The sequence below is a fragment of the Electrona antarctica genome (assembly GCF_951216825.1).
Source record: "Electrona antarctica genome assembly, chromosome: 5".
NCBI lineage: Eukaryota > Metazoa > Chordata > Actinopteri > Myctophiformes > Myctophidae > Electrona > Electrona antarctica.
Window position 1 is genome coordinate 14,971,087 of NC_136810.1, and position 27,154 is coordinate 14,998,240.

General features: G+C 42.7%; 1 protein-coding gene across 2 annotated transcripts in view; it reads right to left on the reverse strand.

Moving 5' to 3' along the window:
* The window catches only part of tspan33b (tetraspanin 33b), a 43,819-nt gene that overhangs the window by 9,541 nt on the left and 7,124 nt on the right, over positions 1 to 27,154 (reverse strand). For both annotated transcript variants that reach the window (XM_079502069.1, XM_079502070.1), the window contains exons 2-5: positions 21,431 to 21,488; positions 14,525 to 14,652; positions 13,154 to 13,228; positions 3,980 to 4,075 (exon numbers count right to left, since the gene is read on the reverse strand). In XM_079502069.1, coding sequence (XP_079358195.1) covers positions 3,980 to 4,075; positions 13,154 to 13,228; positions 14,525 to 14,652; positions 21,431 to 21,488 — 357 coding nt within the window. The remainder of the gene's footprint in view (positions 1 to 3,979; positions 4,076 to 13,153; positions 13,229 to 14,524; positions 14,653 to 21,430; positions 21,489 to 27,154) is intronic.

Consider the following 27,154-nt stretch of genomic DNA (forward strand, 5'->3'; position numbering starts at 1 on the left):
GGGGCCATTAAGGGCCGTGGTTTCCTGGTGCTTTTAGTGTACACTAAACGTGGGACATGATGAGCTCAGTGACTTGTGATGTGATGTGGCTGTATGGCCACAGGCAGAACCGGATTAAAAGCCTTTGTAGGGCCTGGGGCTAGGACCCTAACCACTTAACCCTCTAGTCTTAGTAAAACGGACCCGAGTTGTAACTGGAGTTGGAGCACTTTGGCCGTCTACACCAAATGTCTTTGGCAGAAATATAGCAGATCTACATGCATTGTGAGTTTGTAGATCTGCTATTTTTGGCAAGTGTTTAAAGGACCCCTTCCCCATTTTCAACCTATCTTCATATAATTGGTCCTCACTAATACCCGGGGAGCCAGTCACCCACAATCTGAGAGCACCTGTGATGTCATGCCGTACTTTTTGTGTGTGTTTTTTCTATTAATTTGGTCATTTAGGTCCACCGAATAAGAGGCCTGCTCTGCCGGAAACAACGCGAAAAAAAGTGAAAAAGTACACAAATGTAATGAGGTCAGCACATTTGGGCACATTTGGGCAAGTGGCTATGGCCGAATTTAGGCCAAGGAGTGTTTTCCGTGCAAAACTAATGCTTGGAATGGATTCAGAACTCATGAAAACCCCCTAGTTTGACATGTCACATGCTACTTAAAGCATAATGACATTTGGAAAATGTTGCCTTAGGTTGTCTATGGTGTGGTATACAAAAAATGCCATAACCTTTTTTCGCAATGTTTACAGCAGAGCAGGCCTCTCATTCTGTGGACCTTAATGACCAAATTAATAGGAAAGAAATCACACCTGTGTGAACTGAGTGGTGCAACTTCCCCCTGTCTGTCTCTCTCTCTCTCTCTCTCTCTCTCTCTCTCTCTCTCTCTCTCTCTCTCTCTCTCTCTCTCTCTGTAATTAGCAGGCAACAGTGCAACACTCTCTCTGTTTCTGGCACAACAGCGCCATTCTTGCCCCTACTGGTACTCTAAACATAGTCAGTTAGTCACATAGGTTAGGACATAGTCACATAGGTTACTATGTAACCTATGTTACATACGGTAGTAAATAAAGTAAAAAAATAAAAAGTATGGCATGACATCACAGGTTAAACTATATTCCTTGAGCTTTTGGGCCTGTGGCCCCTCGACTATAATGCTGGTTATAAGATTTGTGTGTGTGTGTGTGTGTGTGTGTGTGTGTGTGTGTGTGTGTGTGTGTGTGTGTGTGTGTGTGTGTGTGTGTGTGTGTGTGTGTGTGTGTGTGTGTGTGTGTGTGTGTGTGTGTGTGTGTGTGTGTGTGTGTGTGTGTGTGTGTGTGTGTGTGTGTGTGTGTGTGTGTGTGTGTGTGTGTGTGTGTGTGTGTGTGTGTGTGTGTGTGTGTGTGTGTGTGTGTGTGTGTGTGTGTGTGTGTGTGTGTGTGTGTGTGTGTGTGTGTGTGTGTGTGTGTGTGTGTGTGTGTGTGAACCTGCTTACCAGTCATCAGTTGGCAGGTTTGGAAATTTCAAACAAGATTTCAAATATGTATTTGAAACATTTGTGTGAATTAATGCAACAACAATACTGGCTTCCATTTCAGCATGCCAACTTTCCATGGAGAGAAAGGCTGTAGTTCCTATTAGCTTGGAATCTCCATTGATATCACTGCTATAGGCTTTCTGCTAGGTTTCTGAACTCTCCATAGCCCTCCTATGAGACACAGTGAGTAGGAATTGGGTCATCATATAATGAGCATTAGTGAAGAACACCAATTATATGAAGATAAGGATGAAAATGGGCGAAGTGCTCCTTTAATGCCCCCACACACCACCTCAGCAGCAAGCAAACGAGTCGCAATGTTTCAGCACCATAGACAGCACCTTACTTTACCCAGGAAAAGGCAGTCTGTGTATAGGTCTGTTTTACAATCAAAATATAATAATAATAAGTCCGCTAAAACATTACGCTATACATTAAATGTTGCCAGACAGTACAAGTTATAAATAAAGTAACCATATAGCCTAATAATGTGATAACATACAGTATTAGGCTTTGTTCACACTAACATTTTCATCAAGGAAAAAGCAGTGCCAAGTCTGTTTCAATCGGACTTCAAACAGAGTCAGACTTCAAACAGACATCAATAACTTCTATGGATTCGTACCGAATATTGACATTACTAAAACAAGATTTTAGTAGATGTGTATATGTGGATGGAGATCTAAATCTATTGCATATTTAACAGCTAAAATGCATCTTTTATAGACAAGCTGCCAGAGACGAGCATGGAGGTTTCTGCCGTGTCGTGTCCACATGGTGCACACTGCTACCCAGTCTCCTTGCTCTTTCATATGTTTAAACTACCGTACTGTCTCTGGTGCCTGAATCTCCACAGCAGGATCAATAAAGGTATTATCTTATCTTATCTTATCTTATCTGGAGGGCGCTAGAGTCTAGGTGACTCCAGGCTAGAACATATGGCGATGCTGGACCACAACTCGTTTCTTAATTGTGATATATTAGCTGTGCCTTAAAGAAAATACAATCAATGTATGGTCCTTACTTATGCGATGGACTGCCTCTGGGACGTGCACACATAGATGTCAAAGGGGGCCTCAGCCCCTGCCCTTTACCCGTCTGTAAAACAACTGCCCTCTCCAGCCAGTCAGACCACGAATGCAGCATTTACTATGGTGAAAGAAATGCAAATGCCCTCCTCTCCTTTCCATGCCATACCGGAAGGCAGCATTCAGGAGAATTGTTTTTTTCCCCGAAGTCTCCTGAACTTGAATGCAGCATTTTGCATTGAACTAATTTGTTTCAAAATCCATGTCGTACACCGCATCTCCAGTGGACACTGTAGAGTGCAGGGTTGCACCCCGCAAATAGCTGATCTACAAGCTCTCAGCGCGTCGCAGAGCAACACGTTGTGAGCTTGTAGATCTGCTATTTTAGCTATTTTGGGCCAAAAGTGCCCTCTCTAACGCTCTCTGCACGTGCCTGGACTGCCTGGGTGATGTTTTTATTAATGCTGCATAAGCTATGGCTGCTGACTGGTGAGCAAACTACTGGAATTGAGTGTCTCTAGACGATTAGTTCTATTACGTTAAGATTCGTTGTCATTATGTTATCTGCCACCGCAATGGTGGTGGTTTGGCGAACAAATTATAAATGGATTGAGTTGAAATAAAAGGGTTCTGCGTCAGTCAGGCAGAAACCTTGTTCATTTGTTCCAATGAATCTAATGTAGTTATTAAATATACTGCAATATGGGGCAGTGGTGACCATTTTCTGCTTCCATCATTCCAGATCCAGATCCCATACATTTTAAGCCTAGAAGCATCCTGGTGAATAATAAATCAAATGCCCTATAGTTACTGGTATGTGCTCTTGTTAATACTTTTCACTGGTACATATAAAAAAGGACTTGACCGTGGCACGTTGTGAACTTTTTATTATTGGCTAAATTTTCACTATACTTTTGCATGACTCTGTTGTACGACGAAATAGGGAATTCATTGCTTTTGACAGGTTGAAATATGGAGATACAAGGTATTTGCCCATCAACAACAACAACAACAGTGATGATAGTTGATTGGTGCTGCTGGGACGGGGTGTGTATGACACAGATAACCATGTAGGTTTCCAGGTCTAAATGCCTGGCACTGGCTCCAGACTAACCAGACAGCCTGGCCCTGGCTACAGATAGCCTGGCCCTGGCTACAGACAGCCTGGCCCTGGCTACAGACAGCCTGGCCCTGGCTACAGATAGCCTGGCCCTGGCTACAGATAGCCTGGCCCTGGCTGCAGATAGCCTGGCCCTGGCTACAGACAGCCTGGCCCTGGCTACAGACAGCCTGACCCTGGCTACAGACAGCCTGGCCCTGGCTCCAGATAGCCTGGCCCTGGCTACTAGCCTGGCCCTGGCTACAGACAGCCTGGCCCTGGCTACAGATAGCCTGGCCCTGGCTACAGACAGCCTGTCTCCAGATGAACCACACAAGCACCTCTTTCTGGATGTAATCCAACAGGTTCTGCAGGTCCAGGTCGTCTCTGTAGTGCACAATGGCGTTCTTCACAAACTTGCCCAAAGCATCACGAGTCTAAAGGGAGAGACGGGACAGAGACAGCGACTTGACATATACTGTACATTTTATATGAGGTGTCATACTGTATCATGAGTGTAACTGGAACGCTCGCCATCTCTTTTGCTTTCCGCGGACCGCTCACCCCCCAGCGCTTTTCTATTCTTGTCTTTTAAGAGGATAAGGTTATAGAGCAGGAACAAACCCTCAAAAACGGGACATAGTTATTTCATATCTTTAGGATGTCCCTTTCATGAAATGGATTGTCCTAAGTTTTACTTTTACTGCAAAAGTCATGAAATTGATCCATGAAGTGACTCACAAAAAACAAACAAACAAACAAACAAAAACTTAAAGATGGAGTGCCGTGGTCCCCCCCCCCCCCCCCTAAAACATGGGGGGGGGAAAGTGTACAGAAAGTGTTAAACATTATGTTTTTATGTGGCCACACCCACCGGTTCATTAAGTATGCCTGGTGTTCACCTTAGCACCACCCACCTGAACTTAAGCCTCGCCCACAGCTGTTGTTGTATTGGAGGGGTTAGGGTTATGATGACACTAAAATGGTGTTATTTCGATTGGGCCTTTTGACTCAAAGGCTTTCAGCTTTCAGGAAGAAACCAAAAATACACAGGGAAGACATATTTGAATATTATAACCACACCTGGGGGTCTATTAGAGTAATGTTAACTCCATAGATGCATGCAAAACAGAAAAAGTACAAAAATCACGACACTCCATCTTTAATGACCCGTTCCGAATGACTATAGAACGACAGACATATGGACGGACGCAAAACATAGTCTCGACCATGCCTTTCGACCTGGCGGAGACATTAAAGGGAATTAGCCATTCGCTAAGTCCGTCCCCAACCCGTCCTTTTGCAATAGGCACGTTAACAGCGAGGAGACAGGACAAGCTGTCCTTATCACCTAATGAGATGCATGTTAAATGACGGGATTTCTCCATATAAAATAATTGATCATTTCGGTAGCAAAACCTTCAAAATGTCTTCTAAATCTAGTCAACCAGGCCTGCAGTAGGCAATGCACTGCCACTGGACAATGTGCATGACATTATTTAAATAAACTAGAAATATGAGGAAATGACAGAGGGAGAAATCAACTTTTAACGACCACCCGACAGAGTTTTCATGTTGAAGATTACGGTCATTACTATTATTGCCAGATTCACCTGGGTGGGTCAGTCGTGTAACTTTCTCGATGTTAAGCTGTGTATGTGTTCAAAAATCACACCCGTGTGAAGTGAGGGGCGCTCTTATCGTCTTACAACATCGAGGACAAAACAAACATGCATGGACAAAACAAACAATACACTGTTCATTGTTAATGGCATTTAATGTTTGTGTTAGTGACAAAACAAACATTAAACTCTGTCCATTGTCAACGGCGTTTTTAATGTTTGTCTAAGGAAAAACAAACATTAAACCTGTATATAGGAGGGGCTAGCGCCTCTCAACAACACAGCCATGCAAAATAACATTGACAGCTATGATGTGGCGAAAGCTTGACCTGCATAGCAACAGTTGCTAAACTATTTGGATTGGCATTGGACAATCACTTTTTGGGGTGGGATTTAGCAAAGGACTAATTTGATGCCATGCATGTTTTTACCCAGCCACTTCATATTCGTATGGAATCTAAGATTCTCAGGTAGGCCTAATGGTCCAAAGCATCAGGAATGACAAATATTGTTATTGTATTCTATACAGCCTAAATGCAGTATGCGTAAGTACATGCTATTTATGTGCCATTCTTATTGAATAAGCCTCAATCAGAAGCTTACAACAATTTGGCCCTGTCAGTCTGTTCCCACCACATTGCTCAGAAAATTGACAATAAGCTGCTAATTGATGGGTACAAGACAGTGTTCCATGGCAATATTGGAGGCAGGCTGGCATGGTGAAGTGCTTACTTCGTATTAAGGACAAGTTCTTTATTTATTTTATTTATTTATTTTATTTAGGCATTTGGCAGATGATGTGTTCTACTTGGAGAGAGAGAAAAGAGAGAATAATGGAGAGTTAGAGCATCATTCAGCCCAGGACACTATTGAGGATGAATGAATCATAGTGTGTAAAACCTACAAGTGGATGGAGATGGAAACATTGCAAGTAAGCAAACCACTCAAAACTCACTTAATTCATAGCAAAACAAAAAAACAGAGCTACATTATTCTGAAAGCAGAGTAGACAACAGAGTCTTTAATTGTGGGTTTAGTTTATACAGTAGGTATGTATATATAGTTATATTCCTTTTTTACGTTTGATTCCCCATTACACCCAGAGGTCGAACATTGTAGTAAGTCAACAACTACTTGACTCCAAAGCCACCGCTCACTTCTTACGGTGCCTTTTATAATTTTTAGGCCCACAGGGCATTCCGTGCTCAAACGGACGTTTCGTGCTATGACAGACATACAGACAAAGCTGTGCATAGAAGCGCCGCTCAAAAAAAAAACAATGTCACATTTTGTTCTACCCCTGATAAAGAGTAGGTCCAAAATTTCAAGAGAATATTGCTAAGCTTTCCACCTATTTAAGGCCTCATATAAAATGCTGCTGATTCACATTCATTTCCAGTCTTCCTTTTCCCGAGCAAAATTTGCAACTTCCTCCTGGAGGATGCCGAGGCGTTCCAAGGCCAGTGTCTGCCATGGGGTCTTTGCTGCATTTTCTTTAATTTGATTTCTGAAAAGTAGCAGTTTTGAGGTTTCCATCAGACAGCAACATCGTGATGATGAATGTTAGTCTGTCCACGGGATTTGTTCACCAGAGGACGCTGAAAACGGCAAAACAAACTTGGGACTGATTGATTGAAACAGCTTACAGGTGTCCCAGATGTAAGCCATTAGCCACAACAGCTCAGCTGTGCACACACATAGTTTGTCCATGTTTGCGTAACTGCATGTGCATTACTGTGAGAATCAGCGAGGCCCTTAATGGGTTATGATGGCTGTAATAATATGTTCTTTTAAAACATTCATAATGGTTCGGCCCTGTACTGAGACCAGCCTCCCACGTAACGCCACTGTCGGGTGGAAACCTTGTATCCAGTGGCGGAAAGTAACTTAAGTACATTATTTTACTTAATTGAGGGGCACGGTGACACAGTCGGTAGTGCTGTTGCCTTACAGCTGCTGGGGGCGTGTTCTCTCCTACACGTCATCAGTGTCCATACCCAAGGCGGGGTTGGTGAAAGGGCCTTTCTGTGTGGAGTTTGCATGTTATCCCCGTGTCCCCTAGGGTAGGTACCCTCACAAAAACAGGCAGTAATCCTGGTCTCTAAACTACCTCCCCCTGGCCAGCCGGGGTGCCTGATGGAGGGGAAAGGAACAGGTCGGAATAACGTGTTCCTTCCACGCGCTACGTCCGGCCGGGGAAACTCTCCCCTGTCAGGTGAAAAGAAGCAGCTTGGACTCCTCATGCCCCCCCCCCCCAGGTTGGCAGAGGAAGTGTAGCGCCCAGGAGTACATTGGATAATTGACACTGGGTGAAAAAATGAGTTGCAAAATCGTGGGATAACAATTTAGAAAAAAAAAGAGGGAGAAAAAAAATACATTTACTCAAATACTTACATTTTGAGGTACTTTTACTTCACTGGATTTCCAATTATATTCCAATTATTTACTTCTACTCCACTACATTTCAGGAATATTGTGCTTTTACTCCACTACAATTATTTGAAATTTTTAGTTACTATTTTGATTATTATTACAAAACATACATTAACCACGTGAGTGCTATTTAAACTCTGGCTATTTGAAAAAGGGGTATTTCCGTTTAATTTGTACTCTTTTGTATGCATTCAATATTTACATATTTCATATTCATTGTCCACAGCCCTCCTCCGAGAGACTGCGTTGAGAAAAATGATACCATAATTATGATGAGCATTTGTGAGGGTTAATTATATGAAGATGATTGAAGATTGAAAATGGGTGAAGTCGTCCTTTAAATGTGAAGACTTGACATGAATCTGTCCATTTTCCATAAATTCCAACTTAATCACGTATAAAAAACTAGGATTGCTAACGGTAGTGTAGAGGGCTCATCTGGCTTCCAGTTTCATATTCATATTTAACAATGCTATATTTTTAGCCTTGCTAGCAGCGGGGCTCTCTAGGGAGGGCCATGTTAGGGTTATGTCATTTGGATTGCCATGGAATATCTTCTGTGAACTTCATGAAGCCCAGAGGATGACCCCATGGCCTTTCCTCTAGTGATTATCATGAAGCCCAGAGGATGACCCCATGGCCTTTCCTCTAGTGATTATCAAACCTTTTCAATTCCGTTTCCGTTTGGTATGCTTTAGGCCGTTGACCCTGATATGGTAGTGATTTATTTATTTATTTATTTAATCTTTGGGAACCTGAGATATAGTTTTGTGGTCTTGTGCTGCCTCTCAGATTCAATGTTACAATTGACATTGAAAACAATAGCGCACAATAAATACTGCAAATTGTAGCTACAAATAAAAATACATATTCAATTACTATGACTAGTCCTTACCCGTTGTGAGATATTGCCCCCCCCCCATAAATATCTTTAATTGCCGTTCATTTTAACTTGTATAATATATATGTGTGTTTTTTTAATGAATAAAAACAGCACTATAACATGAAAGTATTCGTATAAATTCATGGTAGGGAAATATGTTCATGCAGGCAAGGACCGCAACATTTACACTTATTAGCCCACAGACCCCCTGAAGTCCCCAGTTTGACATGCACCACAGAAACTATGGCCAGTCGCACAGATACTCCCAAATGTATTTTGTGAGTCGCACAGATTAAGTTGTAGGTGCATTTGCGTCCAAAATGTGCCCAATTCTGAGCTCTGGCTTGAGAGAACTCATGGCTTTTGCAACCTGTGATGTTGTGAGGTTGTAGATTAGCTGTTTTCGCCGGAGTGCATGCTTTATCTCCCCAAAAGCATGTTTTTGCAACAAACGTTTGAAATTTCCGCATTACTTTGGGATCTCCGTTGATTAAACCACCCACGACATGTGAATGAAATGACGCCGATTACAGCCGAACGATACGGACTATGAAAATTCTGGCTGTGGCGTTTTCATCGGATAGGTCCAGAGATCATGTGTACCGATTTTTGTGAGATTTGCACAAAAGCTGTAGGTGGAAGAGCAAAAAGTGTGTTTGGAAGAAAATTCGAAATGGCGGAAAATCGATCCTGAGGCAAATGGGTGTGGCGTGGGCGTATATGTGCTGCGTCATGACCCAAGGATTCCAGGGAAAGTGACATTTTGATTTTCCGACCTATGGTTCAAGAGTTATAGGCGAAATGTAAAGTGGGCGCCACCATGAGGCCGACTGATGTAATTATTCATTACATTAATTTTTATAATTATTATGAACCTCCCCTCAAAGTGTTGTGATTGTAGCTCCGACGGTTTCTGAGAGAAAAATACTTGATGTGAGTTTTCGCATTTTCCCATGTAAGTGGATGGGTAATTTTAATGCACTAATGCATTAATTAATCATTAATGTGTCAAATCGAAAAAAGGGCTTCGTTAAGACCTCCATATTATTATGGTCAATGCCTGTGTGAAAAGTGGGAGTGATTGGTGCAGCCAGTGAGGAGCTACGGAAGTGTTTCTGACACACAGACACACATTCAGACATTCAGACAGACATTTGGTTACATTTGGTTAATTATAGTTAGTCCTGTGACAAATGGGCAATAAGTGCTTTAGTTTTTGAGATACCGCTACCGGAGGTAGAACCAAACACAACATAGTTTTTCCTCATCTCTAAGGCCTCCCATACATGAAATGGATTCTTGTGTAAAAATATTTTACTGCAAAAGTGGTGAAATTGATATATAAAGTTATACACCCCAAATTAAAATTAAAGCCTGTTCGTCTGGGGGTTGAGGCACTTAAAGTCATGTAGATTCACAATGGAAGCTCTGAGAGGTTCAAAACTTGGCATACTGGAAGCCAGGACATGCCTCTACATTCTAGAAAAGAATGAATGTCAATATCTGAATGTCAATATGAGATATAGTCATTTGAACACATACCTACAGTAGGCGGAATTGTATGTAGACTGTCTTCTTTACTTTGTAGTGACTCTGATATGGATTGTCATAGCAACACATATGAGGGCTTGTAGGAAAGGTGGGTTCCAGTATTATACTGCACTCCCCACAGTCTCTCTCCATCTCACTACCTGTTGGCATGTTTCTCCATCTCACTATGTCTCTCCATCTCACTACCTGATGTCTCCAGTTAATCGATGAAACAACTAAAATATAGCGATAATTTAATGAAATAATCAATTAATAATGTATCCCTGTTTTGGGTATGTCATTGTCGGTGAAAAGTTTCCAAAGAAATTCCCCAAATCGCCTAAATAGTGTAGATTTACGAAGGCTTATTAGATTTGCCGATCTACAAGCTCAAAGTATAAAATATTAAAATTGCATGATGACATAAAATAAAACGTATTAATCGATTCATTAACATATCTCTTTATCTATTTACAAAATGTTTTCTTTTACACGCTTTCCATATATTCGATTATTCGGAAAAGTAATGAACAGAATAATGATTGATAGTTGCTAGCCATGGTTCACATGACGCTCGTACTTCACGAGCGTCATGGCTTAACTTTTTACATTTGCAGTGAAAACGTGTACATAAACATTCAGATTTCAAATAGTATAGTAGGCCTACTCACCACGTGGGCCACGGGTGTTTTCCGGTACAGTGATTAGCATTGCTGCATTCCACGTTATTTAATAAAAGGGATTTTTATCCGAGCTGTTTTTTTGCCATAGGCTTTGAACTACGCGCCCCTATCGGTCGGGAGGAGTGTTGCACTTTGAAACACTGCATGGGTGTGTTCCATATAGGCACAGTACTGACCGCACTGCCAATACAAACTAATAGGCGGTGTGCAACTGAGTTTTCCGAGAAGAATTGGCGGGGCGCTCGGATAAAAATGCCTTTTTATTAAAACGCGGAATGCAGTAATGCTAATCGCTGTACCAGCAATTTTCTAACACCCGTGGCACACGTGGTGACTGGTGAGTACTTTATATTTGAAATCTGAATGTTTATCAACACCTTTTCACTGTAAATGTAGTAAAACTGGCTTCAGTTACGTCATGACTGTCATGATTATGATGTTTCAGGACTAGATAGTTGTGGCCCTTCACTTCAGTGCCTCGAGTCCCAGCCATCTCTCTCCACCTCAGCGTCTGCCGTGCCGTCGCACCTTGCTGTGTAATTAGCAGCGAGCGTCTCCTTGAAAGAGACGTGTTGAAACTGAACATTTGGTTCCACTTTGAAGCTCCAAAGCGTTTGAATGATTTAGTAGTGGTTCAGGATGCTGGGAGGGAAGGCTGTTTAATCGGCCCTGTTTAGCAGCAGGCAGACGTGCTGACATACAGGAGGGAGATAGAAAGAGAGAGGGGAGGATCACCTTATCACCAGTGTGACTGATGCTACGGTAAGGATCGTACAGTACTGTGGGGCTGGGCTCAGCCGCTGGGTTCTGCCGGGGCGAGGGACTGTAGAAGGTAAAGGTGGGGTCCTGCACGCAAGTACTAGGCCTATATGCACTATAAATGCAGTATAGAAACTATACTGAAACTATATGTTTATATACTGTATCTGTAGCTGTATTTATTGCTACTATACACCGGTGCCTGATGGGTAGGCCTACTCTTTACTCATATTAACTCATAATTACACACACACACACACACACACACACACACAACCCTATAGAGCGTCACAGTCCCGCCCCATTCCAGGGCCCAGGAAATGATTCTCCGTTAGACATTTCAGAAAGTATTTATTTAAAGACGTTTACGCCGCGGACAAAGCCAACTCGAGTCTTGACAAATCATGACAACAAACACAATTTTTTGGGCCGAACAAATAATTAGAAAGAAGAAAAACAACGGCAACACTTTTTTTGTTGTTTTTCTTCTTTGTAATTATTTGTTTGGTCCATGAGTTGTCACGACTCGAGTTGGCTTTGTCTGCGGCGTAACCGTCTTTAAATAAATACTTTTTGAAATGTCTATGGGCAAAATGCATTGGGAATCATTTCCTGGGCCTGGCGTCGTCATGAAAGAGGGCGGGACTGCGACGCTCTATATTGAGCACTGACGAAGGATATCATTGCTGTCAAGCAGAAACATTGTATTTCAACTTGTGTTTTTCCCCGTAAATGAATACTCTAATACTTTGTCGTATGACAGTGTCATGCAATTTTTGAAAACGTTTGAGCACAAATTAAAATGTTTGCCTATATTAACATGCCCATTAAAGGGACATCAGGTTGAACGCAGTTAAGTGTGTCTGTGTGCTTTATAAATTAAAAACCAATGAACCAATAAAATGAATTAACAAGATATTGTGACTAAATAATAACTACATGTATTGGTCCATTGGATAGTCCTTGTTTTCCATTTGCTGAAAAGTAAGCGGACATACTTGTACTGTGATATGGATTCCCCTGAGTCTGCAATAAAGATTGAATTGAATACAAGGTTTCCACCTGATTATACAGGCATTGCAAGTGAACTTGTGTTGCTGTACACTGTGGACTCTTGGAGTTGAATCATTGAGGATGTTACTTTGTGGGGAACATTGTGGGTCGAAGTTTATTTCCTGTCGTATAAAACATGACAGGCAGTACATGTTTCTGTTGTCAACATGTGAAGAGGTCCATTATACTTCTGACAAAGGGGTAGAATTGTTTGCCATCGTGTTTGTGTTTTGTCATCTGCCTTTGATAAGACATAGATGAACAACAAAGCTCGTTCTCAGACTTCAGAGGTGCATCCCAGACAAACGAAACAAACATAATCTCAGCAAAGAGCTGCACAATCCACATCATCGCAACAGCTGCTGACAAACACATGCTTCATTCAGACAGGGACTTCAGACGTATGAGAAATAGCTTTATTTCTCACAACGTACTAATGCTGCTATAACTTCCTTCAAAGGGGAGCGATTTGGTATGCAAATCTTCAAGTCTGCAGTCTACACACACACTCGCACACTCTCACACACTCTCACACACGTGCACTAACAATACCTGATCCGAGTAGAAGAAGCCCAGGATAGCTATGGTGAGCAGGACCAGGAATACCAACATCAGACTGAAGGAAAACTAGGGAAGATACAGTATGGTACGCGTACGCACGCACACGCACGCACGCACGCACGCACGCACGCACGCATGCACCCACACGTACCCTTTGATGAGGGATGTGTCAGTAGAGCTGGGCAATATTAATATTATATCAATAAGTATCGAAATTACTAGACCTCATTTGGAATTGTGGATAGTGTAACATCGTGATATGGTATAATATGTTGTCTTGTATTTTACTTTCACTTTGGAAAATGACATATCATCACAATATCAATATGGTGCGTATTTGGTCAAAATTATCATGCTATTTGATTTCGTCCATATGATAGCCCATGCAGTGATTCTCAACCTGTGGCAAGGGCCCAATGGTGGGCCGTGAGGATATTGCAAGCGGGTCCCAAAATAATTGGCAAAGCACTAAGATGTTAATGATAGTATAACATTAATATAAAAAAGTTAAAACAATGTCTGTTTACATTGTGACACAGATAAATAGTCTGAGGAAGAGCCTAGTTGGCGCGAAACGTTACAGATGAGGTAAAGTTATAGTAAACTATACATTTTACTCTTATACTGTCACTTTGTTTTGATCCAGCACCCAGCCTAGTTGGTTGTATATGTGTCTTTTGGCTGTTTATCAGCCTCTTTTTCAACAGATAAATAGGAACATAAAGTATACTACATTAGTTCCATCGATCCAAGCCGGAACACAATCAGAACACGTCAAGCCCTTCACAGGAGGTGGTGATGAGCCTCAGGAAATTGAACCAGAGGGAAACTTTCTTGATTCATTCCCTGGATGCCCTCACCCCTCCTGGTCTCAAACAGGACATTGATTTCATGTGCTTTTTTAATATTATCCTTTGATCCTCGTTGTTTATTACTCTTTGCTTATTTGTTATTATTTGTTAAAATACATTGTCTTTTTTACATTTGGTAATTCTTATATATGTTGTTGTATAATGTATACTAGTTGTATAATGTATACTTGCATGCCTGTGTGTGTGTGTGTGTGTGTGTGTGTGTGTGTGTGTGTGTGTGTGTGTGTGTGTGTGTGTGTGTGTGTGTGTGTGTGTGTGTGTGTGTGTGTGTGTGTGTGTGTGTGTGTGTGTGTGTGTGTGTTACTGTCTTCATGTATGTGTGTGTGAGTAGTGTGTCTGTTACTGTCTTCGTGTGTGTGTGTGTGTGTGTGTGTGTGTGTGTGTGTGTGTGTGTGTGAGTAGTGTGTCTGTTACTGCCTTTGTGTGTGTGTGTGTGTGTGTGTGTGTGTGTGTGTGTGTGGTGTGTGTGTGTGAGTAGTGTGTCTGTTACTGTCTTCAGCAGGTGGATGTTCTCCCTCAGAGCTCCAATACAGCCACAGAAGGTGATGAAGAACATGACCACGCCCACCACGATGAGGATGACAGCCGGGTCGATCAGGAAGGTGTCCCGTACGGTGTCTGGAAGTAATAAAGTACACACAATATTACACTATTTATGTACGTTTGTGCATGCGTGCGTGCGTGCGCATGTACGTGCGTAGTACGTGTATATATTGTTGTTGGGTATCTCCATATTTCAACTACTACCCTAGTTTTGTCATACTACAATGTCATAAAAAAGTAGTACAAAAATACCAGATCTACAAGCTAGCAGAGCTGCTATTTTTGATTGTTTTTGTCTGTGTTTTTTTTGCCTATTGACAAGAGCTTGTGTGATTAAATAATTGGAACACAGGTTCTTTTTTTTTCTTTCTATCTCCTGACAAGTACCGGTAGTCCACTTCACTTGTAAAATGAATGATTCAACAATATAAAGCCAGAGGCATTTCCAGGAATTATACATGTTGGGCAGGCAAGATGTGTTGTCGTCGTCGTCGTCGTCCCCCGCGCACAATATGCCTGCCAGACAAGTACGCTGCAAAGGCTGAAAGGCATGCATTTGCATTCCAATGGGTGATTGAGGGCCGCGCTCTACACGCAACGGCCAATCAGCTGCCCAATAATAGTTCTCAGGTCTGGTGTTTGTCCTCTCTCTTTTCTCAGTGTATGGATTTTGGCCAGGCAGAAATGGATTTGGACATGCGGCCGCCTGTCCTCGTCTTATTGTAGATATGCCACTGTAGGCCTGGGCTATGGCTCAGTGGTCCAGGCACCTTGGCTGGTAATCCAGTCTGGCAGTGTGCCGCGGGTTCGACTCCCGATCCCGACGGCCTTTACTGCATGTCTTCTCTCTCCCCATTTCCTGTCGGCCTACTGTCTGTCCCTCCATAAAAAATATAAAATAAAGGTGAAAGCCACAAAAAAAAAACATTTAGATATGCCACTGTATAAAGCAATTCTACAACATTTGTTTGGGTTTGTTGTTGGGTAAGTTTATACTGTAAGCCGTTATATTTCTGAATTAAAGACCACTGTGAAATGCAGTGAAAAGGTTCAACAGTATCTGGTCTCTTGTGTTCTTTTAGTATAAACAACGGTGTTAATTGTACACAATACCAGTGGATTGTTAATGTCACATACTGCAGGTTGGCCACTCCATAACACACAGTATCTGTAGTAATGTAAAATTAATGTGGCTCCTTAAGTTACTTCACTCATTATGGAATATAATGCAGCATCTCGCTCAGCACATGGCAACATTATTTCCATGAGCATGACCTGTCAGACCTCCGCCTGCTAATGATGCATTTATTATATCTGCCTCTGTGGAGCATTAACATTCCTACCAACCAGACCACCTTAATTCTACCTTTTTTTTAATTTACAAGTGTATTTCTTCGCAGGGACAGAGCACATTAATCTACATCATACTGTGAGTGTGCAGCCACTGTGCCAGTATTAGCCAACGGATAGTGTAATGTAGTAATGTAGTCCTTGCACCGTGTGACCTGTGTGTGTGTGTGTGTGTGTGTGTGTGTGTGTGTGTGTGTGTGTGTGTGTGTGTGTGTGTGTGTGTGTGTGTGTGTGTGTGTGTGTGTGTGTGTGTGTGTGTGTGTGTGTGTGTGTGTGTGTGTGTGTGTGTGTGTGTGTGTGTGTGTGTGTGCGCGCGTGCCAGTCAGTGACTCGCACATGTGTGTGTGTGTGTCAGTCAGTGACTCGATTAACCACTTAAGCCCTATTTAATCCTAATTTCAATTAACTGTTGCACTCCTATAAAATGTCTTTACTCTTTAGTTTACTCTGTATTCTACAGTTGTCTATTCTAGTATTCCTCATGCAGGTTTTAGACTCACAAGTCAGTGTCTGAACACTTCGCTTAACTAGAGAGACTCGATCTTGTGTGTGTGATCTCAAAACTTTCATGGTTTTATGGACGGACGGTCAGACAGACGGACAGATGGACGGACGGTCAGACAGACGGACGGTCAGACAGACAGACAGACGGACGGACGGACGGACAGACAACTAAAACGTTATGCCTCCATGTACTCTATGGTTCTATATAGGCTACTGTACCTGTATGGATCAGTATCTTTTTTTTGCCTCTCTTTAGGCGACAGCAAAAATAAATAAATATATATATAATAATAATAATTATAATTATATATATAGATTTATATTTGATTTATTTGAGCAGACATGTAATTGAATTCCATAGTCTCTATACTAGTATCAACCCATTCAATCATGGATACAGTAGGCTATAGAAATGGCATAAAACCCATTGTCAATTTACAATAACAAGTCCTTGGGAAACTCTGAAGAAAATAATTATGGGCGATTATCTGTTTGTTTCTTGTATCCCATGGCAAGCAAAGTATAACTTGCGTTGAGTAATCATCACTGTGTGAGTTGATAATCCTCCATGACGCATATATAAGCCTAGTGAAGAACAATATTACAACTTTATACCCCCAAACTCTGAAACCCACATTGTCTCTTTGCACTGTTTTCTGTAGTTAAGACAAGTTTCTCATTTGTTGAATTACAAAGGCACATTAAGTCGCTAATCTTACAGCACACAGCACACGGATGAGGAGCTTAATGATTAGTGCTGGAATAGTAATCATCAAAATGAGTTGAAGAACTCAAGTGCCTAATCATAACATGTTCCTGTCCAAAGCTTTTTAAAAAAGATAAACTTAAATTCACAGTTCCCTCTATTTCTTTGCCTGAGTAATCTCCCCATTCCCAGATGGCCCTCATTCATTGTATTTTTGAGGGGCGCTAATAGCTACAGACTATTACTAGTCTGTAGCACCTTTGAGACCACTACTCTACATCTCCTGGACAGGACTACACCTGTTACTGACAACTCATCTATGAAATGTTTATTTGGCCTAGGTAAATATTTTAACAACTGCTTCAGGCAACTCAAATAGCTTTGGTATTAGTGCCATGTCTTTAGTGGTAACTTGAGATATGGCTTTAGACTACTACAGTAGGTTCACAATTCATATACCGCCAGGGGTCATCACCATCTTGGCTTGTGGTGGACATTTTTGTCAAAATTCTATTCATGCCGCGGAAATGAGCGGACAATATATTACTAGAAACACATAAAGATATGGCCCTAAATGACCACAACAGGTTTGGAGCTCTAAGACTGTTCAAATGGAACCAAAGGATCTCTAGAGGTCCACTTGGTTACATTTGTACACACTCAGAGGGCTCCAATTTTGTCGCATCCTTTACCCGCAGCGCGGCCCGCAATTCAGCCGCTGACCGAACATTACGAATATAGGAGCTTTCTCTGTCCCTTAATGGTATTTTCGTCCCGCGTCACCCGCTATCTTCTTTGCTGACACCGGTATTTGCGCCTAGAGGTGTGGTCATGGGCGTGTTGGCACGCTTTCCCCTAAATTGCTATTTTGGTCACAGACATTTGGGAACGCGATAATGGCATTTAAAAGCACCCGTTAGCCATGCCAAATTAGTTTGGTAAAGAGCGGCCACCGCGCGCTTCAATGGAGGACTCCAGACACAGACTAGTCAGGCTGCCTCATCTCTCCAATATTCATATTTCATCTCTTTGTTATTTTCCTATAATCAGCTGAAGTGAGTGCCTGCCACTTCCTTATGTCCATTGTGTTTGTATAATTGCATAGTCAAATAAGTTATTTGTGCCAGCCTGCTCTTCAGTTCATCACCAGCGCAGCAAATGGTTTAATCCGACTTGCCGAACTTTCCTTTTCACTTCATACCGTTCCGTAGAGACGACACGCACGATCTATATACCAAATGAAAGCCCTAATTCCGTAGTTTACATAGAATTTTTGAAAATGAGAGCGAGTTGTGACTCAATGAAAAGACGAGTGTTCAAGGCTCTGTGCGTGTGGAGAAAAAAAAATAACGGCAGGGGGGGGGGGGGGGGGGGGGGGGGGGGGGGGGTGCAGCGGCAGCGGCTATGAAGCAATACAGCACTAAGGGCGACGGGTAAGGGATCTATTAAAGGGATCTCTTAAAGCCAAGACTGGTGATTGGTTCAATGTGGTTTACGCCCAAACCACACCTATGCATAATATAACGGGTAACGGAGGTGTTTAAGGGATTTAGATAGGTAACCAAAATACCAACTTTAGTGGGGGAACACCCTTTCCCCACTCCTAAAACCCCAAATAGTGGCTTTAGAAAGATGAGACAAAACTGGAGCCCTCAGAGTTATGTGCCATATGTCGTAGTAAATCAGTGGAAAACCTGGAGACTGACATACAGTTATGTATTATGATCAAACTAAGAGAACATATAGTAATGGTATGTAAAACTGAAAAAATAGTTACAATGGCAGTTCACACTGTATTTGGCTGTATTTTGTGTCAATAGCTATCAGGCTCCACAGCCAAGATTGACCAGCAAATGAGAAATGAAGATGACACTGTCTGTTCTGTTGTTTTGAATTCCTGTTTTGACTCTGATACTGTCTGCTCTTTTGGATTTATCACTCCTGTTTTGACTGTTACTGTCTGTTCTTTTGGATTACTGATCTCGGCCGAGCCCGTATAGACATTGTTAGGGCAACGGCTTCTGTCCCTGAACATCATGGGGCCAATTGTCTGTATTGACACTACATTCATTTATGCTCATAGTTATTGATACTGTCCATATGTTAACTCATTCATTCAAAGACCCAGTGCAGATGTCTATAGGCCAGAGCGTAGGGAGGAGTTTTGCTCAGAACGGGTTATTCTGGTTGCCATTTTCCTGCCTACCAGTAGGCTATAGGCTATAGTAGTAGGCTACATTTTCCAGCCTCACTGTGGAGACATATACCATTGTACTGTAGGTATAAAATAATTAAATAAACACTGTATGGTTTGGGTGTCAGATGACAAAATATTAAATAACATAACCTTCAGCAACATTCCCAAACACATGTATGCTCTGCGCTCTACCTGTCCTCAAACGAGCACGACAGTGTAATCAAAATAATAATGGTCAGATCACATACAGACAGATTATTTATTTACGGAGAGAACACATGTTTGACTGATCACTGTCACTCTCGTGGTGTTTTTCCCCCTCTCCCTGGTTCCATAAGAATATGTCTTCTCGTCAAGTTGTAAACATTGAGACATTGTTTTGACGTGAGGGGAGGGGAGGCGGCTATCAGATCAGAACACCCGGACATTTTCTAACGGCGATTAATAATAATACCACCATCGATCCAGAGCCATAGAGTAGAAGAGTTGTGACAAGTCAAAGATAGGAGAGATGGAAGATGGTGTACTGGCAGTGACAGTCTACACACCTGCGTCACTGACAAGCAAACTTACGAACTGCAGACTGACAGCCAAGTAGCCTAGCCAAACATTGAGACATTGTTTTGACGTGAGGGGAGGGGAGGGGAGGCGGCTATCAGATCAGAACACCCGAACATTTTCTAACGGCGATTAATAATAATACCACCATCGATCCAGAGCCATAGAGTAGAAGAGTTGACAAGTCAAAGATAGGAGAGATGAAAGATGGTGTACTGGCAGTGACAGTCTACACACCAGGCAGCGTCACTGACAACGTAGGCATGTAACGATATATCGTATATCGCGATATATCGATATTATATCCCGACGATATGTATCGATTTATTAAAAGTAGCCTAGCATCCTACTAGCCTACATGTAGGCAGTAAGATGGCACCCAAATAAACCAAAATCCTACCGAACGCGTCACTACGCTCTCCCCTTATAAAGTTATAATAAATGTTCCATCACTGCTTATAGTATATCGAATTGCATTCAGTATGCAGCCATATGGGCTCAGAATGCGGAAGCCACACTGACTGTTGCATTGTTGTAGTAACACCACTCCTAGGCCTAATTTAGATACATAATGCAGATATTTTAGTTTATTATTTTTCATCATAAAGCTCAGTAAAACCACTTGCATGATTACGCCCTTGAGTTCCTTAAAGTCTTTTTGATGGTTAACATTACAGCACTAATCATTATTCTTGCATAGCAAGCTCCTCATCTGTGTGCTGTTAGGGACGAGTCTCAAAAGGGTGAGTTTTTTTATTTTATTATTATTGTTATTTTTTTTCCCACGATTTTGCAAACACTTTTTTCACCCAGTGACAATTATCTAATGTAATACTGGGCGCTACGCTTCCTCTGCCAACCTGGGGGGGCAGCGGACTGACCTCATGCTTCCTTCTATGCATAAGGAGTCCAAGCTGCTTCTTTTCACCCGACAGGGGAGAGTTTCCCCAGTTGGACGTAGCACGAGGTATAGGAACACATTATTCCGACCAGTTCCTTTCCTTTCCACATCCATTACTGCATGTTTTTGTTTTTTGTGAAGGTACCTACCCTAGGGGCCACGGGGAGAGCATGCAAACTACCCTAAAACTAACCCTGCCCACAGCATCCCCAGCGGGAATTGAACCCAGGACCTTCTAGCTGTACGGCGACAGCACTACCGACTGTGCCACCGTGCCCTCTTAATATTATTTTTTTGTATTTACATTTCCTGGCATTTCAGTCCATGAGACCTGACAGCTCTTAATGCTTGGCTTTAGTCTAATAAGTCATGCTGCTCTTTTGGTGGCGGCAAAGTATTCATAAGTTTCTTCTCAACACCTGTCGCTCAGATCAACTTCCAAAAATGAATGAGAAATGTTAAGCTAAGAGAATCTTTTAGATGTTCACGAATGTATGAACATTTTGGGGGAACATTTTCGTTCTTTCTTTCTGTAGACACAGGTGACAATCAGATACAGAATAACACAGTTTCTCAAGCATTTTCACTCAGTGTGTATATGTGTGAGAACTGTGGAGAAAGTGTGGCTCCTACGCACCTGTGGCCTTCTCCACTTTAGCATACACCCCGATTGCAACGATCAACAGAGAGAAAACCTATATGGGAGAAAAGACAAAACAGATTCAGATTCAGGGACGGTGTCCTTGGCCTACTACAAGTATTTGTGAGATTAACTGTGGACAGACAGACAGACAGACAGACAGACAGACAGACAGACAGAGGTGAAGACATCATGTAAACGACCATGGTTGACCAAAGTTCTGTACGTCATAATAAAACAGCATAAAAAACAGGCAACATTAACACAAGAAAATTCAAACAACATAGAAAACACCAACATACAAAGGCAGGTAAAAGTTTACATATAGGTAAAAACAAGGGGCATGGGTGCGATTGGGTGTTGGCGACGCGTTGTGAGGTTGTAGATAGGCTATTTTCAGCATGCAACCAAGAAGTAAGTGGTGCAACTCCGTGTGGGCGTCCCCGGGGGGTCCCCGGAACATCCATACCCCCAGGAACGCACTGAGGGGGCCGGGCCGGTTCCGGCGAGCCGCCCCGTGTCCGAAACGGTTGAGAAATGACAGAGTTATCGTGGGTCCCTCTACTGTACTGTACTGTCACACCCAAAATCATCATATATATACAGTGAATGTGTGTGTGTGTGTGTGTGTGTGTGTGTGTGTGTGTGTGTGTGTGTGTGTGCGTGCGTGCGTGCGTGCGTGCGTGCGTGCGTGCGTGCGTGCGTGCGTGCGTGCGTGCGTGTGTGTGTTAGGCTGCGCAACAGTGACACTTGGTCTTGGTTGTGAAAACCAACCGAGCGCTATTTTCGTGCTCGGACAGACCCAGCCAGCCACCCAGCCAGCCACCCACCCACGGACACACAAAGCTCCTTAATGAAGTGGTTGCACCACTTAAAAATTGCTGTCAAAATGAACACTGAAGAAGCCTATGATCTTGTTAGCGGGAAGAGATTAATTAAAAATGTTATGTTGGTGCAAGACCATTAAGAGAGAAAATAATAATGTGGTCCCGCTTGCATTGCCAGTCAGGAGTCTGGCAGCGGCATTTGGAAGAGCTGCACGCGGGAAAGGGGGGAATAAGCAACCCCTGCGTAAAGTGAGTTGCAGTATGAGTAGTCCATCCGGAATGTAATTAGAGAATGTATCACTTTTTCAAGGTACAGTATGGAGCTGAGAGAATGGATTTTATTTTCGCAATAGATTGAGATAGAAACTAGAAAAAGTGCCCCTCGGGCCAAAGCATTTCCAGGGCTCCCCAGCCCAAAACGTTGAGAGCCCCAGCTATAATAGGCCAATGTGAAAAGGGCGCCATTTCTTCTGGCAATTGGATGATGACAACATCCCGGCCAGATTTTTTGTTGATGCAGCTGAAGCTATTGCTCCCTGCATAACCTACCTAATCAATTTATCAATTGAACAAGGTCATTTTTCCAGTGTTTTTAAATTGGCAAGAGTTGTACCCCTGTACAAAAGGGAACCAAATTGGATCCTGAAGATTTCCCATTTTCCATCCTGATTGGCTAAGATTGGCTTCCAAAGCTCACATGATTGGTCCGTTTCGAACAAAATGCCACAAATCACAAACACAGTGTGCAATTTCCATGAAATTATACACGCATATTTCCACTAGGCCGAAGCCTCGGTCCCAGGCTTACTTATCTGCGAAAAGAAAAGCCTGCATGGTCACAACATAAGGCAGAGAAGCTATCGGCGGATGTAACGTCCGGAACATCCGTCAGATGTATTTCCCCCGGATACGATACCAATCACAACACTTAAAGCATCAACGTCATTTCCTTGGGCGATACTTCCGCTAAAATCCCGCAACTTCCGCCCAAACAAATGATAGCCTTTACAGCGTAGGTCTTGCCCAGGGTGACTAGGCCAAGGACGACATGCCACTTGTTTTTTTCCAAATCAGCCTCACGGTGGTGCTATAACAGGGAAACCTGTTTTACCTATAACTGCATCGATCTGTATACAAATGATGTATGCGCACTCCCTAGAGGCCATGGAAAAACATTTTCCCTGCATCCCTCCACATCTGCCGGTCATAGCGCAACCATGAGGCCGATTTCTGTAAAACACATGCATTGTTCATGTTAGTGCACAGATTTCATCCAAATCTCACGCAAATCGGTACACATGATCTCTGTAGTCATGTGATCAAGAGTCTGTTGGATTTCTCAGATTCTACACTTATTGGCTAAGATTTCAGGAGTGGCGCGTTTTGTACAAAATGCTGCACATGTCCTGCTCATCCAGAATACTATCCTCAGAGATGCTATGAGTGATCTGGCTCTGCATTTCCTCAACACAATGAAGACAATTTTTTTACATATCCTCTGCTCTGAGACCAATAACATTTAAATAAGTAATGGGTCGCACAAGTTAATTTGCTTTATTCCTGCTCTCTCTCTCTCTCCCCCAGAGGTCGCACGCACGCACACGCGCGCGCGCACACACACACACACACACACACACACACACACACACACACACAGAACAGAAGCATCCATCCTACCATCAAAAGGTGAGATTCTTCTACAGGTGTTAGCTTAGCTAATTAGTAGCTCTGGTCCATAGCCTTACTGCTTCTGATTCTGCCCTGCAGAAGCAGTAAGGCTATGGACCAGAGCTAGCTAATTAGCAGCTTAGCATGAAAGGAATTGATTAAATTGCGTCATTTCTCTTTGGTGTTCCTTGTTGGTATGTGTGTGTGTGTGTGTGTGTGTGTGTGTGTGTGCGCGCGTGCACTCTGGCTCCAACGAACTGCAGCGACCAATGAGGCATCTATATATATTTGTTTATATCTATTCAGTATTTTAGCTGTGACGTGAGCGCGAGCATGTGAGATACTTCCGGGTCCTACTTTTGTGTCCCCATATACGCTTTTGTGTCCCCATATAGTTATACTGTGACGCTCCGTCGGACTAAATCTGAGACGAAAACAACCACGAAAGTCTCATTTTACCGCTTTCCTCGCAACAACAAAGCTGCGCTGCTCTCCCAAATCTGGCTGTGACAGGCCGTCTGCCCCACACGGAATAATATCGCCATTTTATTTCATTGTGTCAACTAAATCCTCATTAATGCAAACTAGATTCAACATACTCAAGCCTGCAAACATTCTAAATATGCCCCCGAAATATTTTACTGAGCAAATGGACTGTTACCACCTTCAATAATAATGATAATAATAGTCTTTATTGTCTCCACATCATATTTTTTTTGTCATGGAAACTTGTACAAAACATTAATAATTCTACTCGAGTTGGAAGCATTAAGACCCATTTTGACCCTCAATGGCTTCCTTTCTGAAAAATAACGTCATTGTAAAAAGATTCACGCGTTTAGATATTCTATTTACAATGAGATGCGGACGGGAGCTGGTGCCACTTGGACCCGGACGTAACGTAGCACTACAAAATGACGTCGGACTTAAATACTGAATAGAGACACACGGGGACTACAAATTGCACGCCCCCAAATGAGACAGCGTCCCCACTTCTGGTCCAGCAGGCCAGCCCATAGAAGTCCATTGAAATTCAACTGTAGTTAGCCTACTTTTAAAATAATATGAAATGAACTGAAGACTATATTGAAATATGTTTCCAAATGTATGAAGTGTCTTTGTCAACATATATTGTTGTTTTCTCAATAGAGGATGTATTTCACATTTAATTTACCACTTGAATGAGTAATGTTAACGGAGCAGAGGGGAGACGGCAGACAGAGAACCTGTCGCTTTTAAGGGACGAGCGCCGACTTTGAAGAGTGGAATTCTCAATATACAGTACATCCCGATCCCGACTGACTTTGTTATTCATGTCTATATTTTGAACATGTCACAGGCTTACTATATATGTTATACCTACCACGGAGCTCCGACGGTGTGTTTTACCGCTGTGAACTTGTTGTATAATTAACTTTGCTGAATAGTTGCATGGGAAAATAACCCAGCTAAATGGAGGAGTGACATCCTGACATTTTCAACTACCTAGTGAATTCTCCAGATGAGTATTAATAATAGTCTTGCAAGATGCTGTTTAGATCATTTTCAACAAATACATAGCATATAAAACGAAATACAACAAATATATCTGGGTATTGAAAACCTCAAGGGATGCAACCGTGACGTATATACCGTGCGACCACTTTGACTTGAGATTTACAATGCTAGCACTTTTCACAAACTGATGGAGTATATTATAGTACTGGACTGGACTTGAGTGAGGGGTATGATGTTGGGAGACCCGAAACCCAGATGACCTTGGGATACATCACTGAGGATACGTCCCAGGTGCATCCATGTATGTACATGTATGTATTTTGTTTAGTTATTCTATTTATAGTGACTCATAGGAATAGACTACGTGACAACCAGGAATAGTCTGGTGACCACCGGAGAGACGGGTGGCAGCCGGAAAGTAGACGGCACCCGGGAGCAGTATGGGTTGGCGCCCCAGCCTGTGTCTTCCGTGAGGAAGAAGTCCAACAAACCCACGGTGAGGCCTTTAGGAGGGCCATTCAAGCCTCAAGCAGAGCCTGCGGCACCACCAAGGGCAAGGTGGATCCTGCGGAACTGTTGTGGCTCGAGAATCCACCATTCCTGAATAAAGTGCCTGGTGCTGGGAGTCTGGTGCAACGCACAGGGCCTGACCTGGTGAGAGCAGGAGTGGACCTGGTGAGACATAGGAGGGGCCCGGACAGGAGTCAACCCACAGAGCCTAGTCCTTCCATGCGCCAGAATGGCACCTCCCAGTCCCGGCAGAGTAGTTCAGGAGGAACGGATTGTGTGGCCCTGGTTTTTCCCTAATGGGACTGATCGAGGGTAGCTACTGGGACTTGATCACCCCGGCTGGGTCACCTGAGTGAGGGGTATGATGTTGGGAGACCCGAAACCCCGATGACCTTGGGATACATCACTGAGGATACGTCCCAGGTGCATCGATGTATGTATGTATTTTGTTTAGTACATTGTAGGATGTATATTGAGATGGCAGGTATGTGACATTGAAAAGGACAAATCAAACATATGGGACACTTTATTAGAACAAAAAAAAATCGCTATAGCCTCAGTAATGAACCAGTGAAATTAGGGTATTTCATGATGCCTCTCATAGGGATTGCATTGGCAGCTGCAGTACACAGTTGAAACGGACCAGAAGTGGGGCCGCTGTCTCATTTGGGGGCGTGAAATTTGTAGTCCCCGTGTGTCTCTATGGGATTCATAGTGACTACTGGCCAATCAGAGCGCGTCTCTTCCGGGACCTAGTCACTGGGGAGGAAGTGATGCCCCAGTGACTAGTCCAACTAGACAAGTAATGATTCTGACAAGTCCCGTCAAACTTGTCTGACATGTCCTGTCAAGTCAAAAGCAAGGTGTATTGTCTATAGTTGTTCCCAGATACAGTACTTTATTACAAAACATACATTTACCAATTAAGGCCTATTTTTTTGTTTGTCTATGCAAATAGCATGCAGGGTACAATCTCACAATGTGGCACTGCTTATGCAGATTTTACATTGGGGTTTGCGACGCATTTAAATTTAATTAGGCCATTCAGTATGTATAGTTTGACTCAAGTACTGAGGTTGAGCATTTGAGATGGGCATTTGAGAAAAGTAGGCTAGATCTGTTTCAGTCTCTTTCTAGAAAAACGTTGAATAAATGCAACCAAAAAAAGACAAAAATGTCATCCCAAAATCCTGCCGCATCAAATATTAAACACAAAAGG